This window comes from Aythya ferina (genome assembly GCF_964211825.1).
Source record: "Aythya ferina genome assembly, chromosome: 19".
Taxonomy (NCBI): domain Eukaryota; kingdom Metazoa; phylum Chordata; class Aves; order Anseriformes; family Anatidae; genus Aythya; species Aythya ferina.
Genome location: NC_140309.1, coordinates 9,535,171 through 9,549,015, shown reverse-complemented (window position 1 = coordinate 9,549,015; position 13,845 = coordinate 9,535,171). Strand labels below are relative to the sequence as shown.

General features: G+C 43.8%; 1 protein-coding gene across 1 annotated transcript in view; it reads right to left on the bottom strand.

The window, feature by feature from the left end:
• The window catches only part of VPS53 (VPS53 subunit of GARP complex), a 59,808-nt gene that overhangs the window by 24,325 nt on the left and 21,638 nt on the right, over positions 1-13,845 (bottom strand). The window contains exons 8-13 of the mRNA XM_084493408.1: positions 11,330-11,408; positions 9,825-9,968; positions 9,148-9,290; positions 8,327-8,468; positions 6,368-6,469; positions 3,112-3,206 (exon numbers count right to left, since the gene is read on the bottom strand). Coding sequence (XP_084349534.1) covers positions 3,112-3,206; positions 6,368-6,469; positions 8,327-8,468; positions 9,148-9,290; positions 9,825-9,968; positions 11,330-11,408 — 705 coding nt within the window. The remainder of the gene's footprint in view (positions 1-3,111; positions 3,207-6,367; positions 6,470-8,326; positions 8,469-9,147; positions 9,291-9,824; positions 9,969-11,329; positions 11,409-13,845) is intronic.

Below are 13,845 nucleotides of genomic sequence, written 5' to 3'. Positions count from 1 at the left end.
CTCTGATTCTACAAACGCAGTTCCTCGGCTTGGTTACAAGAACTGTAAAAACATCAGGCTTCTCAACCGATGTGATAAATCTCTACGCTGGCATGAGCGATCGAACGCTGAGCTGCAGCATCGATTGGATTCGACCGCAGCGGAGCAAAGCCCACCTCACCCCTGGGCTGTACGGCAGCCAAACAGACGGCTGCTGCCTGAGGGCTCCCACGTGCTACGAGCTGCAGCATTCCTCAGGTTCTCCAGCAAAGCAGACGTGGCTTGCTGCTGTCACAAGTCCCGCTGAATTAAACAGCTGCATTTCTACCTCTGCATCTGTGCTTTGCTCCATCTGTGCAAAGTGGAGCTTTCTTAGCAGTCACCAGCCGCTTTTTTTTTTTTTTCCATATTCTCAAGGCACAGTTAGGAATGTCGACGGGTTTTGTTTCTTTATGCTTCCTCCACATGTTCTCCTCTGCTCCAAGGTGAAGTGAAACCTGTCTGCGTTGCCCTGGTTCCCCAAGGTCTTGTCAACTGGGGTGCGTGAGGAAACGCAGCTGTCCAAAATAGCTGGGAGAGGGGGGCTGCAACTTCGTGCTCATTCTGATCCTAACCTGGCCGAACTGCCTCTCAGAGACAGGCCAAGAGGACTGCACTTGTTTTAGCATGAGATGGACACAAGCAAAGCATCAGGATATTGTTTACTAAGGACACTAATATACTATTAACACACACCTCAGTTGACGTCAACAAAACTCTCATTAGTTTCAGTTGGCTCAAACACAAGATGAAGGCTAACGACCTTTTATGAACATGTTGGTTATACAATGGGAGCCCAAAGAATTTGGCAGAAAAATTTGCAAAAGAGAACAACCATGAAGAAGGCAGGAGAGCTACAGAAAGTGAACATTTTTTGCACATAGGCTCTGCAATAAAGCTCAAAGCAAATTCTCAGAAGCATCACATCTGTGCTACCAAACAGTAGCATATTTACTGGGAGCAAGACCTGTCCTAATCTAACCAAAAGGAAACGTGAAATTAAAATTGCAATTCTATTCTGGTTCTCAAATCCTTTTATTCCTATTATTCCTCTTTTCTTTCACTCAGCCTATTCAGTGATTTTTCTGCATCTCTGGCAATCTCAAGAGGAATTAGGCAGCTCCTCAGAAACCAGCACGAGAGAAAAACAGCGCTTGGTAAGTCAGTCTGTTCAGTGGTGTGAATGGCACTGAGCTATCTGGCTTGTTTGCAGGATAGTTTCCACTAACTGAGTATTTTGGAAGTCCCTCTGCTCACGCGGCTGCAAACACCCACTGCAAAGCGTCAGTTTGCTGAACAATCTGAAGGACGCAGGCCTTTTAGCACACTTAACCACAGCTCTGCATACTCTCAGCACTGCAGACCCGATTATTGCTCCTGCAGAACTGCTAGGCTCACACACGTACACTTCTGTGGCTCTAACAGACCACAAAGAAGAGCTGAAGACACATATCCCAAAGGGAAAGAGAAATTAAATATGCTTCGCTGTTAAGAAACCTGATATTTACGCTGCAGTTAACAGTGGAGAACAGCATCTTTAAAGTCTTTCTTTCAGGTATCTCCTCTTAAATTGCTGCAGATTTTGGCACTGTGCTTCTTTAAACGGGTATGGAAACAATTTTTCAGGAGAAAAGGACCAGGCTGGTTTCTGCCCCAAACTTAACACAACGGTGAATGGAGCTGCCCCGCTTCTCTCTCTGTTCAAAGCCCAAGCACACAATTATCTAAGCAACTCCTCGTTTTCAGACATCAGTAACAGATTCCTCAAAAGTTCAATCAAAGGGGGAAGAAGAGTGAAAATCAAAGAAAAGCAATTTTTGGCAGACAGGGCAGCGTGGCGAATACTGTGGCAGTTCTTCTTTGAACTCCTTGCAGCCTGTGGCTATAAAGCTAATATAAAACATCTCGGAACTGTAAAAGAAAAGGAAAAAAATGCAACTGAAAGGAGTAGGAGCACAGTGGGGTAGAATTACCAAAACGGGGATTAAAATGGCCCCCAGTGAGATGGGAAGAAGTATTCAAACAAGTTAGTGCTCAGATCACTGAGGTGGGGGGACGCTAGGGAATCTGCTTCCCTTTCTTTTACTGCAGAGCGAAACCAACCCTTGGCATGACAAACCATTGCGCGAGGTTTTATTTATTTACTTACTTTCAGGCATAAAAGATTTCAGGGAAACCTTTTTCAGGATGGATATCTGGGAGTTTGGACAAAATCAGGACACTCTAACTTTGACTTATAATCAAAGCCGATGTGCAAGTCCATGGAAGACAGAAGGGCAGCATAAGATGGCTGAGGGACACAAGGCAGATGCTTGTTTTTCCTTTCTGGCCACTAACCTGGACTAAAAGACTGCAGCCAACATTTTTTCAACCATCTCCTCTCCCAGCTGACAACTGCTGTTGTCAGAGTTGTTTTTTAAAAACTTGGTGTGAATCAAGGTGCACAAACAACATGGGTGAGAGCTGTAAAAACTTCCCAGAGTTCTAAGCTGAAAGCTCGCCTCAACCAAGTTATTTTGCTGTAACTCAAAGAGGAAGATGAAGAAGGGTTCTAGGGATTAAAACCCCCGAACAAAGCCTGACAAAGTCCCAATCTGTGACCGATGATAATGTTATCTTACTGCCAGCTCATCTACAGCAGCTTTCATCTGAGGATCTCAAATAACTTGCTTCTATAAAGCAAATCTTGAAACTCCTCTGCCATGAAGCCACTTGTGTATTTTACAGAAAAAGCAAACCTACTATTTGTGGAAGACATGAGACGAGAGAAGGGCTTATGTCTGCAGTGAGAATTGCAGAGGCAACAGAAGCAATTTCAGAAACACTAAGCCTCTTCCGCAGAAAGGCAGCAGGCATCATTCCTACAGGCTTCTGCAATTACAGATGAAACCAACATCCACAACCCTCTGAATGCTCGTTTTTGCCTAAGCAAAGGCCTTACTCATTCGAACTTTCTTCAACCACGACTGCTGCTCGTAATGAAATCAGAAATCAAATTTTCAATAAATTTCATTTTCTGCAGACAGAACCTCCTACAATGCAACAGGAACGCACGGCCAAAAGCAAAACTAAAAGAGCACGGTGGTTACTCACTTGTCCTGGGACTCGATATACACATAAAGGTGAGGCTCAAAGCACTTGGAAACAATGCCATGGAAAGGATTGTCAGGGGCCTTTGGCTTCTTTGGCTGTAAGAAAGCATTGAGTGTTAGTTTCCAACTCGCTCTGTAAGACCTGAAGAAATTGTAATGCAACAGCACGGAGGATCTAAGCTCTCAGAAATGCTACAACACTAAAATTTGTTGTCAAATAATCAAAAGCATATAACCAACAGTATGTACAAGGTCAGCGTCTCCCCATCTTCCCTTGCTTTTACAGAGCTGTCAGTATTCCAGAGAATTATCTTTTCACTTTTAAAATACTATTATCCTTCAAGGGAAGGCTGCTCCATACTAACAGATTTCACCAGAAAAAAATGTTAATGCAGTAGTAACAGGACTTCCCTGGTCACCTCTGAAACGAAATGCAGCAGTTACTTGGAAATAACATTGAAAACCCCTACATTTTAGGACATTAAGGATAACAGCTTGAAGCTATGGACTTCATCTGGATGACTTTTATTTAGATAAACAGAGTGTAATTACTGGAGCTGGGATTATACAGGCAACATTACAAGCCTGCTTTCACTGTAAAACATGTTTCTGGGGATGCAAAGACTTCTATTTTAAAAATCACAGTTAGTGTTAAGCACAGACGCCGTTTGGGAGTCATCCAGTTTACTCTCACTTCAGTTCAGTACTGTACTCTGCAAAGTGGCCAAGCACATCTCACTGAAGCCACTGGGACTATTCATATGCTTAAATATGTGCATGTTTAACTATCAAGCTGGACAGGCTCTTTAAACTTGTCTTTGCCCTACAGCTAGATTTCATTTTATTTTTGAAATAATTTTCCTTGTTGCTGGCTGGCAAGCTGACAACTTTTCACTGCCTGCAGAGAGCTCTGGAATGGAATTCTTGCCTCTCTCCACAAAAAGCCAGGATCAGCTCCTAGCCAATGAAGATACAAATTTTTCCAGTTCATTTTTTTTTTTTTTAAAGCATAAAAAAGCAAAACAAGAGAGCCTAAAGGACGTTCTCTCCTACATAACAGAGATGATGGCACTAAGTCATCTGCAGAAATTGCTAGGCAAGTATTTCTCGGAAATAATTAAGGCTCAGAGACGCGATGAATACGAACATATGGCTGCAAACTTAAAGTGAGTGAACAGTTTTATGGAGACCAGACCACCTCTATGAGACTGGCTTCATTAACCTTTTCACTAACAGCAGGGCTGGAGAATGTAAGTTTTTTACAGCCTTGGGAGAGCGCCACTGCCTAGCATCCTCTACCCCAGCCGCTTTGCCAGTGCCTGCCCGTTCCTGCCGGATGCACACACTCATCAGAGCTGGGAGGAAAACAATAGGTGGTAATTACAGAAGCCTTCCAGTCGCCAAGGCTCCACAATGGCAGCGCCAGCACAAGGTTGCAGATTCATCATGTTTACGATTTACCAAGCTGGAAGAGCTGAATCCTAAGGCATAACTGTTTTTTTGCGTGCGTGCGCCTCTGCATCATGCTGCTCCCAGCATGTCTGGTGGAGAGAATACTAAATCTTTTAACAGTAGCAGCGAAGCTGTATTTCTGAGTGTGCAATCCTGTCCAAAAGCTGCAGATGTTTAAGCTATTTCCTCCTTGAGTTTGATGGAAATAATAAAAGGTTACTGTTGTCACAGTGAGGAGGTCTGCAGCTGGCCCAGTTTCCTTTCATTACTATCCAAAGTAAACAGATTAAACCTAACTGCTAGGATCACTAAAAGAGGTTCTTTTTAATATGGGTTCCTCCCCCCTCACTCTTAGGCTCCCTCTTAGATTCACAAGTGTCTTGAATTCTCAGAACTAGTGTCTTGAAGGAGCTCTACCGCTCAGCCCTTCATCTTCAACCCTTCCTTTCTCTTCTCCATCTGGTGACAGCAGAAAATGAGACCTTCAGCATGAACTCACTGGCACTAACCAATTCTTGGCATTTTGAAACAGAACTTCTGGGGCCTGTGGTGTCATGCAGGTGCTTCTGGCCAGGGCAAAGCCTTCCACCGTTCACTAAAACCAGCCCTAAACCACCTAAAAAGGCTTTGTGATTTATCTCTTCGCTTGCATTCTGGCACTACTGCTTTCTCCCAGGATGTCCCCTCATCTCAATGCTGCACATCAGAGCCAACCTTCCTTCAGCCACTGCAGAGAGCAGAAAGAAAGCTCTTCACAAAAAAAAATAATACATCACACATGTCTCCCTGAGCTCCCAACCTCATTCTTCTAGATCACTGATAAAGTCTGGCCAGTACCAGCTCTCCACACTGCATTTTAATGGAAAAAAAAAAAAAAACACAAAACAAAACTTTGCTTTATCATTCTGCTTCAGGACTTGTGTGTGGTGAGGGCAGAGGGCTGCCATCTGGAGGGGATGCACTGCACCCAGCTGTGCTGATGGAAAGCTACCAGCCCACAAATTATTTTGGGGCATGGATCTGAGTAGGTCCTAGGGCCCCAGCCACGTATCAGGCTACCACCTGAACTCACTAAGCATGGGGAGGGTACCTAACCCAAGCAACATATAATTGAACGCTTAGAAAATATCTTTCTGGTGAGTAAAAAATAGAGGGCTTGCAGACTTTGATACCGGTGCCAATTAAAACAAAAGCTCTTACTATTCACTCCTTTATTGTTTGCAGAGGGCTTCTGAAACCCAATGCTTTTACAAGCAGTTAGGTGTTGCCAGCAACACAGAGGTAATGGATGAAAAACACTACAGATATAAAAATCCCAGCAGTAATATATTTGGAGTGAAAACCTAAAACTGACACTTGAAAGTTCAATGAGCTGTCTGATGACTCCAGACTTAGTCTGCTTGGCTGACAAGGCAAAATATGAATTGCAGCTCCTTGTAGTGGGAGCTCCTCCTGGGATCTGAAAACCCAACCGTGCTAGTTCATCTTGCTTTGACAGAAGTCCTCTAGTTACATTTGAGCTGTTGCTGCATGGGCTAGAACTGAATCCTGCTTGGTCTCATGTGACTGGATTGTCTCTGCACCATTAACTGAAATAAAGATTGCTTTGGTTTCAGTGAAGCGAACCACAGCAAACCAGAGTCATACTGGGAGCTTGTATGCTGCACAGAGAAACAAAACTGTGCTAAATTAATTGCTGCGAAAACAAACCCTTCAAACCAATGTCACAGGAAAAGATTAGGTGCCACCAGAGGTTTTGACACAGAGACTGACTCACTAAGAACAGGAGAGCTTCAGAAACTTACTTTTTCTGCATCGCTTTTTTCAATTACAATCTCATCTGTCTCTGTCCCAGCTTCATCCTCGAGAAATGGGTTGGTAGAGGGAGGAGGCACTTCTGGCTTTTTCTGTGTAAAGGTTAAAAAAAGGAAAACTCCTTAGAGAACAGTCTGGTTTGACCCACAGTCCACACAGCTGCATTCATGTTTTGCTTTACTAAGCCCTTCAAAGCGCTGTACAGCAGTTGGTCTTCTCCAAGCACAGCAGTGACTGCAGACTTCAGTGTTTCACCTGTAAAGCCTACTCCTCTTGCACCTACGCTCACTGAACTCTGCCTCAGTTATCCCTGGAAAGGGCATTTGAAATGTGGAATTTCCATTCTCTCAAACCCCATGCTGTAAAACATGTGGTCTCCACCAGGAAGACCCATCAGGGCTCCCTGCTGCTTCAGCAGCTCTCAGGTGCAGAGCCCAGAAGGGTACAGAAGGCTCAAGCAGAGCTCAGAGCAGTTCCTCCAGTGGCATATTTCTTTGTATTTTCTTAGAGAGCCTTGTGTCATCAGGAAGCTTAGATGAGATGGCTCCTGCGCTCTGACCATCTCCCTCTCTCTCCCAGAAAGGGATTTCTGCTCAGGTTTTATTTAACTTGCAGGTAAAAGCATCTGAATTTACAATTCTAGCTGATGCCTTTCTCCTATGCAAAGAGAGGCACACACGTGTCAGGATGCTGAGCTCTTGCTCAGGAGGCACTGCTGTGACTGGCTCCTAAATCCTTTGAAAACACAACACGTAACTGCAGGACTGGTGACACAACCTCTGACAGGAGGCTCCAAAACTCCACTGCTGCTGCACTAAATCCTACGTTATTGCTCCCATGACACTGCTCGTCCCCACTGTGTACTCACTAGATAGCCATTGAAAATTATGGGCTTCATTTTGTGTTTAAAACAGGTCAGATGACAACATCTTGAGTGTCATAGCCTCTAGGTACATCACGTAGACAGAAGGGGAAACTTTTCTTTTTTTCAAGCTGCACTCTCCCCTTCTGTCTATTTCATTTGTAACAGATTCTGTACCTACCTTTTTCCACAGGGATAAGAACCCAGTGAAGTCAATTTAATTAAAGCTGCAAACTTCGTATGAAATTTGTCAGAAAAACAAAGCCAATATTCTTCAGAGATCTAAATTCAGCCAGGAAGAAATCCTTACAGGACTTCCCTTTTTAATTAGCAGCACCTGCTGATCCACCGCAAATTACAAACAGGCCCAGCAGGCTTGCCTCATAAACTGAATTATCACATCCAAGTAGGCTTTGAGACACCAGCTGGCCAGAGCAGCGAACCTCAAACCAGTGGCTCCTGAGCCACATGTGGGCTCTGCTCCCAGGGCACTTGGCTGGTAGAGCACTTAGATGAGATTTCAGGCATGAAAAGCAGAGAGATGACCCCAGAGATATTCTCCGAGGTGTTTCTCTTGGCTCTGCCTTTACAGCCTACCAGACAAGACACAGAAAAGTGGAAACTATCGACGCCCCTGCAAGAAAAATTAACCCAATGTGAGATTGGAAGTTGTTACCATGGGGTAAACGTGTGGTACCTAGAAATGAACTGAGACGACGACTTTCAGTTATAATGTGTCCTCAATATGCAGAGAACAAATATTATAATGCAGTCACCGTGCCGTAATTACTCTGTGGTTCTCCATACCAACGTGGCTTCAGCTGCAAACAGCAGCGTCCAGGAGAACCAAAGAAGTACACAATCAGCGTAGTTTCCTTCTTGGGAGCCCTATACCACCCCCTCTACCATAACTCCAAGATCAGGAATCACTTTCTCAACTACAACCCACTGAATACAGTCACAATAACATTCCACCTGCCAGTGGATGCTGAAGGTGAGACCTTTTGCAGCTTCCCATTACCATAACTATGTGTGAGATGGGCTTTTCCCCCCCCAGGAAGCTGTAGAAAGGGTTGCTCCTGCTTACCACTGTCCCATCACCTAGAGTGCAACCTGAGAAACGTTTAGCCAGAAGTCCTTCAAAGTTGGTTGTCCTCTGAATTGCAAACAAAAGCAATTTGACCTCAATCTCCTTTGCTCTTGTGCGCATTATCTTTGAGAGCTCAGTCCTGAAAGAGAGAGTGAGAAAAGGGGGAAAATAAATGTGGTTTTCTATAAAGAAAAAGATCCAAAACCTAAGAATGAAATTAATTTTATTACCTAGGGATGCTTTCACCACAAAACAAGCTATTTCCTAAGATGCTCTCTTTAACAACAAAACTGCTTTACAGAATACACTTCAAACATAAGCGCATTTGTTAAGAGCTTTGGGTAACAGGACCCTGCCTCCAAACACCCAGAACACACTGCAGGCAGGAAACTCAGCAGCGTCAAATCTTGGGAGGTGCAGTGACTCAAGTAAGGACCCAGAATTCCTGCTGGAACTTTCCTCTGGTCCCCTGTCTCTGGCTTTCAACAAACATAATGTAGAGCAGTCGCATCATAGTCTGCTCCCACCTTTTTTCCCCACTTTTTTCTAATATTACTGATTTTTATGTATGTACACTGAAAATCCACTTCCATACTGTCTTGCTCTCTCAACAGTACATACAATGTTAGGGTTACTTCTTGGGTTGTTCACTCTCTACTTGCTTTTAATCACATGCAATTTGTATACATACACACGGAGATTGCCTTTAAAGCCCTATGACTATGTGATCCACCTGGCAAAAGACATGCCAAATCTTTTCTTCCAAGGTAGGTGATGCTTTTGGGAAGCACCACAAGCCCCCCCTGCCCCACGCTCACCTTGTGACGTGACAAAACTCCACAGCGATGCGCTCTGTCATGCACCACTCCTGGGGAAACATGCGCCCGTATTTCTCCTCATAGTCCACCAGCTGACGTTTTATCCAAGCATAGCGCCTGTCGATCTTATCCAGCCAGGCGACCTGAGATGGAGAACAGGATCTTTAACAGCAGCAGCTGTTAATACTCAGCCTGACTGCTTAACTGTACTGTTGTAGTTTCACAGAGGAGCTTGGGCTACTGATCACATTTAACTTGCTCACTTTTCATAATCCTGAAGAACGACTGCTAGCACTTGAAAAGTGCCTAAACACACGCTAGAGTGAAAATCCTATCTTGTGAGGATAGAGCAAATTCTGTTGAACTTCTTTTTATTAAGGGTTTGGGGTCTGCAACTATCAGAATATGTTTTTCAACGCTTTACAGGGCAGAAAATATTTATTTGTTACAAGGCTGATCTATGAACTTAAGCTCTAGGAGAGGAGGAAATCATCCTGGCATAAGACAAGATTGCCTCCCAACTCATCAACCAGTCCATATCACACCAACAAGTCACTGCTTCCAAGCCCTCGGGTCAAAGTCACTTTACCACAGGAAGCTGTGGAAATGTGAACTTTGTATTTTGCTCTGCAGGACCATTTACAAAATTCAAATGTAGCTCACAATGCTTCCCTTACATCTTGGTTCTCTTGGAAAAGGACCAGATACTCCGAGAGGTGTTGTTTAATAAATTTCTTGATGATTTCCTGTTTGATTCTGGGATCCAGGACATTTGCGACTAGACACGCATCACGCAGAACGTTGCTGGGTCCACCAGGCCTCTAACAAAATAAACAGGAACAAATGATTTAAGGTTAAATAGCTGAATGGGTGATTGCGAATTGTACTGTATCCAAGTTATCTCAATTTTATCCTTTCCCATTATTCTCCTCTTTTTGACGCTACTCTATTATTACTGAGGCACCTTTCTACTGTTGGATGAAATTGAGCTCCCTCCATTTCACTGGCCAAAAAGTTCTTTCATGGTTCAACAGCCAGGAATCCACCTACTACAGAAGTGCAGCAACCTCCTTTACAGAAAAGGACCATGGTTCTAGCACTTGAGAAGATTCTTTCATTGCCCTAGATATTCTGAAGAACAGCTGAAGAGAAGCGGCTGATGTGGAACAAGAAAACTCTGCAAAACTGAGGGCCAAATGAATGGGAAAAAAAGCAGTCTAGTGATGATCAGCAAGCAACACTTAAGGGAGCATCTGTTGACTTGTATTGATCCATATGATGATGGTAGTGGAAAATACAAAAAAATTAGTAGCATTAAAACTGCTCTTTTGAAGCTGATTTATGTGCACATAGATCTGCCCTTCATCAAGCACCTGCTCCAAGTAGTTTCCTCATTTCTATACTTTGCTAGTTTCATGAAGAAACCAATAGAGCTGGTGCTTCTTCAGTGCTTCTTCTTCTTTGGAAGACAAAACCAGTGTTTTCTTTAGAATAAATTCAAATTCACACCTACCCCCATGTTGTTTGCAAACATTTGGATGCATAATTTGGGGGAAGCACATTTGGTGCCATAGCCCTAGCCCAGATTTGTATCTGTGCTGAGTAAACAAGAGACAAACTTGGTGGCAGCAGCATGTCAACATGCTTGTCAGACAGCTTGTGCTTGGCTTTCCCTGGATACAACACAGACTTTTTGTGCCCAACAAATAACCGCAAACACAGGTGAGGAACACCTGGATTACGTGCCAAGGGTGCAGGGCCCCACTTTGGTCTATAGGGCCACACAGTGCTTGGTGTAATCCTTGACTGGCTCGCAGACCTCACTGCAATAGCTGTGTTTTAACAACAGGCTGACTTGGAAAGTCACCGTGATGGAGATCTCACCGATCAGTGCTTTTTCTGTCTGTGCAAATGATCAGTGTAACAGCACTTCTCAGCTAGACTCAAGATGCAGCGTTGACAGAGGAAGGGTGTTATTTCTCTCACACATTCGCTGGAGAGAAACAGTGAGAAATGTGTTCAGCACCCTGCAGCCTGGGAGACTCATTTGCTTTCTAAATTAGCTCCTGAAACAGAGAGATCAAGCCTAGATGTAAAATGAGATAAAAGCCGATGACAATGATGTTGGCTAGTTTTCAGCAACACTTTTCAATGGGAAGAAGAGAGGAAGTAAGAGCTTTACCTTTGTACCTTGAGAAGGAAAGGCTTCCTCAAAGTCAGCCAGGATCTGCTGTCCTAATTCATTTTGCGCTGCCTTCACCCTGATGAGGAGAGAAGAAACAACTTTTGTTCCACTTTCTGCAAATTTTCCTACAAAGTGGACTGAAAGGCTAACACCTACACAGGGTTCTCTTAAGGGACAAAATAAAAAGTATGCTAAAGAAAAAACATCCACACTAAGGCCTGTATGTCAGAACTGGGAAAGTATTTCCTCCACGAATGACACTTGGAAGACAGCTCCATCTGCACAGCATCAGCCCCTGAGCTCTCCTGGAATGAGTCCTCGATGCTCTCGCGCTGCTGCAATTTAGTATTCCAATAATGGCCACTTAATCAACTGAGAAATCAGCACAGCTCCTTTAATGCCAAGGTGATCAATTTATAGCAGGTCTTTATACTTGTTTCTGTTGATCAGTTTTCAAAAAGTACGCTTTTAAGACAAGAGCTTCACAATGTCTCAATCTTCAGAGTGAACCTTTCACAGCTCCAGGTGCACTGACCTATTTTTAAATGCATCCATGTGCATGCCATTGGCTGTGGTTTTACCCTATAAATCTTCTGTCTTAAGCAGCATAAGAGCAAAGGTATGAGACGGGTGAAAAAGTCCGAACAGATCACGATCTTGCTCTTTATTTAGCTGAGAGAATAAGGCTTCCAATTTCCAGAAATAAAAGTCACTATGGCTTAATTGATACTTCTAGGGAAATGGAAATGCCTACACGTACTAGAAAGAGCCAAAACAAATAGTTAGGCACTTACATCCCTCTGCAGCCCTCACATTCTTCCATCACTTTTTATTATACTGGAAACACTTTAAGGACTGAATTGATTACTCAAAGCAGTAGATTTTTCCACTGAGATATGTTAGAAAGAAGGGCTACGTTTACTTTTGAGAAAGCATTTCAGACTGTGGGAAGAATTTGGGTAGTTTTTTGTTTACGACTCCTCAACTTCATCAAGGAATGATCTGTTTCTTTAATCTTCCCGGTTTAGGTCCATTAGCAGCGGAAATGCTCCGCTCCAAGCTGACCTGACAATGCTGGAGAATGGTCTGGATTCTTTAACGGTGCCAAACGACAAAAATTATGGTCCTTTAAAAGTCATGGCTGAAATATAACTTTGTATCTGTGATTTAACTACAAGTATGACCTGCCTTATCCAGGATTTATCTGGGGGGATTTTGCTTTAAAAGCTTCCTGCCTGCAATGTCAAACTTGATTCTCACTCGAGCTTTCAGCTTCGCAGGATGTTTAGAAATCTTTCACCCTTCCAGGTATAGATCCACAGTTAACACCTTCGTAACTGTAAAACAAGAGGGATTCACTCATGTGCTGAAATAGATGGAGCAGAGTATTTAAGCGAGGAGGAGGAAGTCAGCCCAGCAACCACAGCTCCAGACGTACAGTAAGCATACTAACCATGGGTTGAAAATTTTCATCTTTTCAGTGATCTACAAACAAAAAGCCTTTAGTTTTAAGAGTCACATGAATGAGCGAGCTTGCATAAGCAACTGGACCCATGAGCTGCGGCACTTCTTGCCTTGCATACAGCAGGGACCTTCCCATTAGACAGCAGCTGCAGCACAAGTACAGTGGGAGCACTGGAAAGAACAGCAGCCAGATTCCTCAAGCCTCAACAAATTTAAGAGAGGCACTGTCAAGCAGTTAAAAGCCCTGTCCACAGGCTTTGTTGTTTTAGGCTTTGATTCAGGAAAGTACTTAAGGGTATCCTTAATGGGGATTCTCATATCCTTAAACTAAGAAACTTGCATGAATGCCTTGCTGAGCTGGGCTGTTAAAGTAGTATTTTTTTAAACCTCAGCTGCTTAAAAATCTCTTGAAAGCAAACAAGAAAAATGAGTTTTATTATTATTTTTTTTTAATGTTTTGAGAGATAAGGATGGGGCAGAGAAATCAAACCGGCCAAAGGTTTAGGCATGTGTGAGCAACAACAGGGTGCCTCAGCATCCTCCCAGTAATTATCGCTCTTTATGTAAGCACACAATCCCACACAATTACTTTTTTTCCCACCAGCACACGCAGAGAAACAAAAACATTTACGCCGTGTTTTTCCAGGAAGATTGCTTTAGGTGGAGAACACAGGACAGCACTTGCTTCAGCCGCTGGAGCTTCCTGCTCCCCAAGGCTCCAAGCCTTTCTGTAGCTGGGGACAACCTTCCTGCAGTGGGAATGGAAACTGCTGGGGTGAAAGCCTCAACCCCAGGGCGAGCTTCACTCGTGTTCATCGCTGAAGGACCGTCTGTGCGTGTGTTTAACAGAGCATGTGTTCAAATACTTACAAAAAGTGAATTACCCACTAAGGCTCAGCAAGCTCAGACACTCGCAGCTGGTAACAGATTTAGGATGTCTTCCTAGGCTGGTTTTGTACAGATCTCTTTCCCCAACTGGATCCCTCCCGGCAGCCTGCTGGGGTGCCCAGCAGCCATCCTGGCTTGCCGCAGTGGGGAATTGCTTTTTT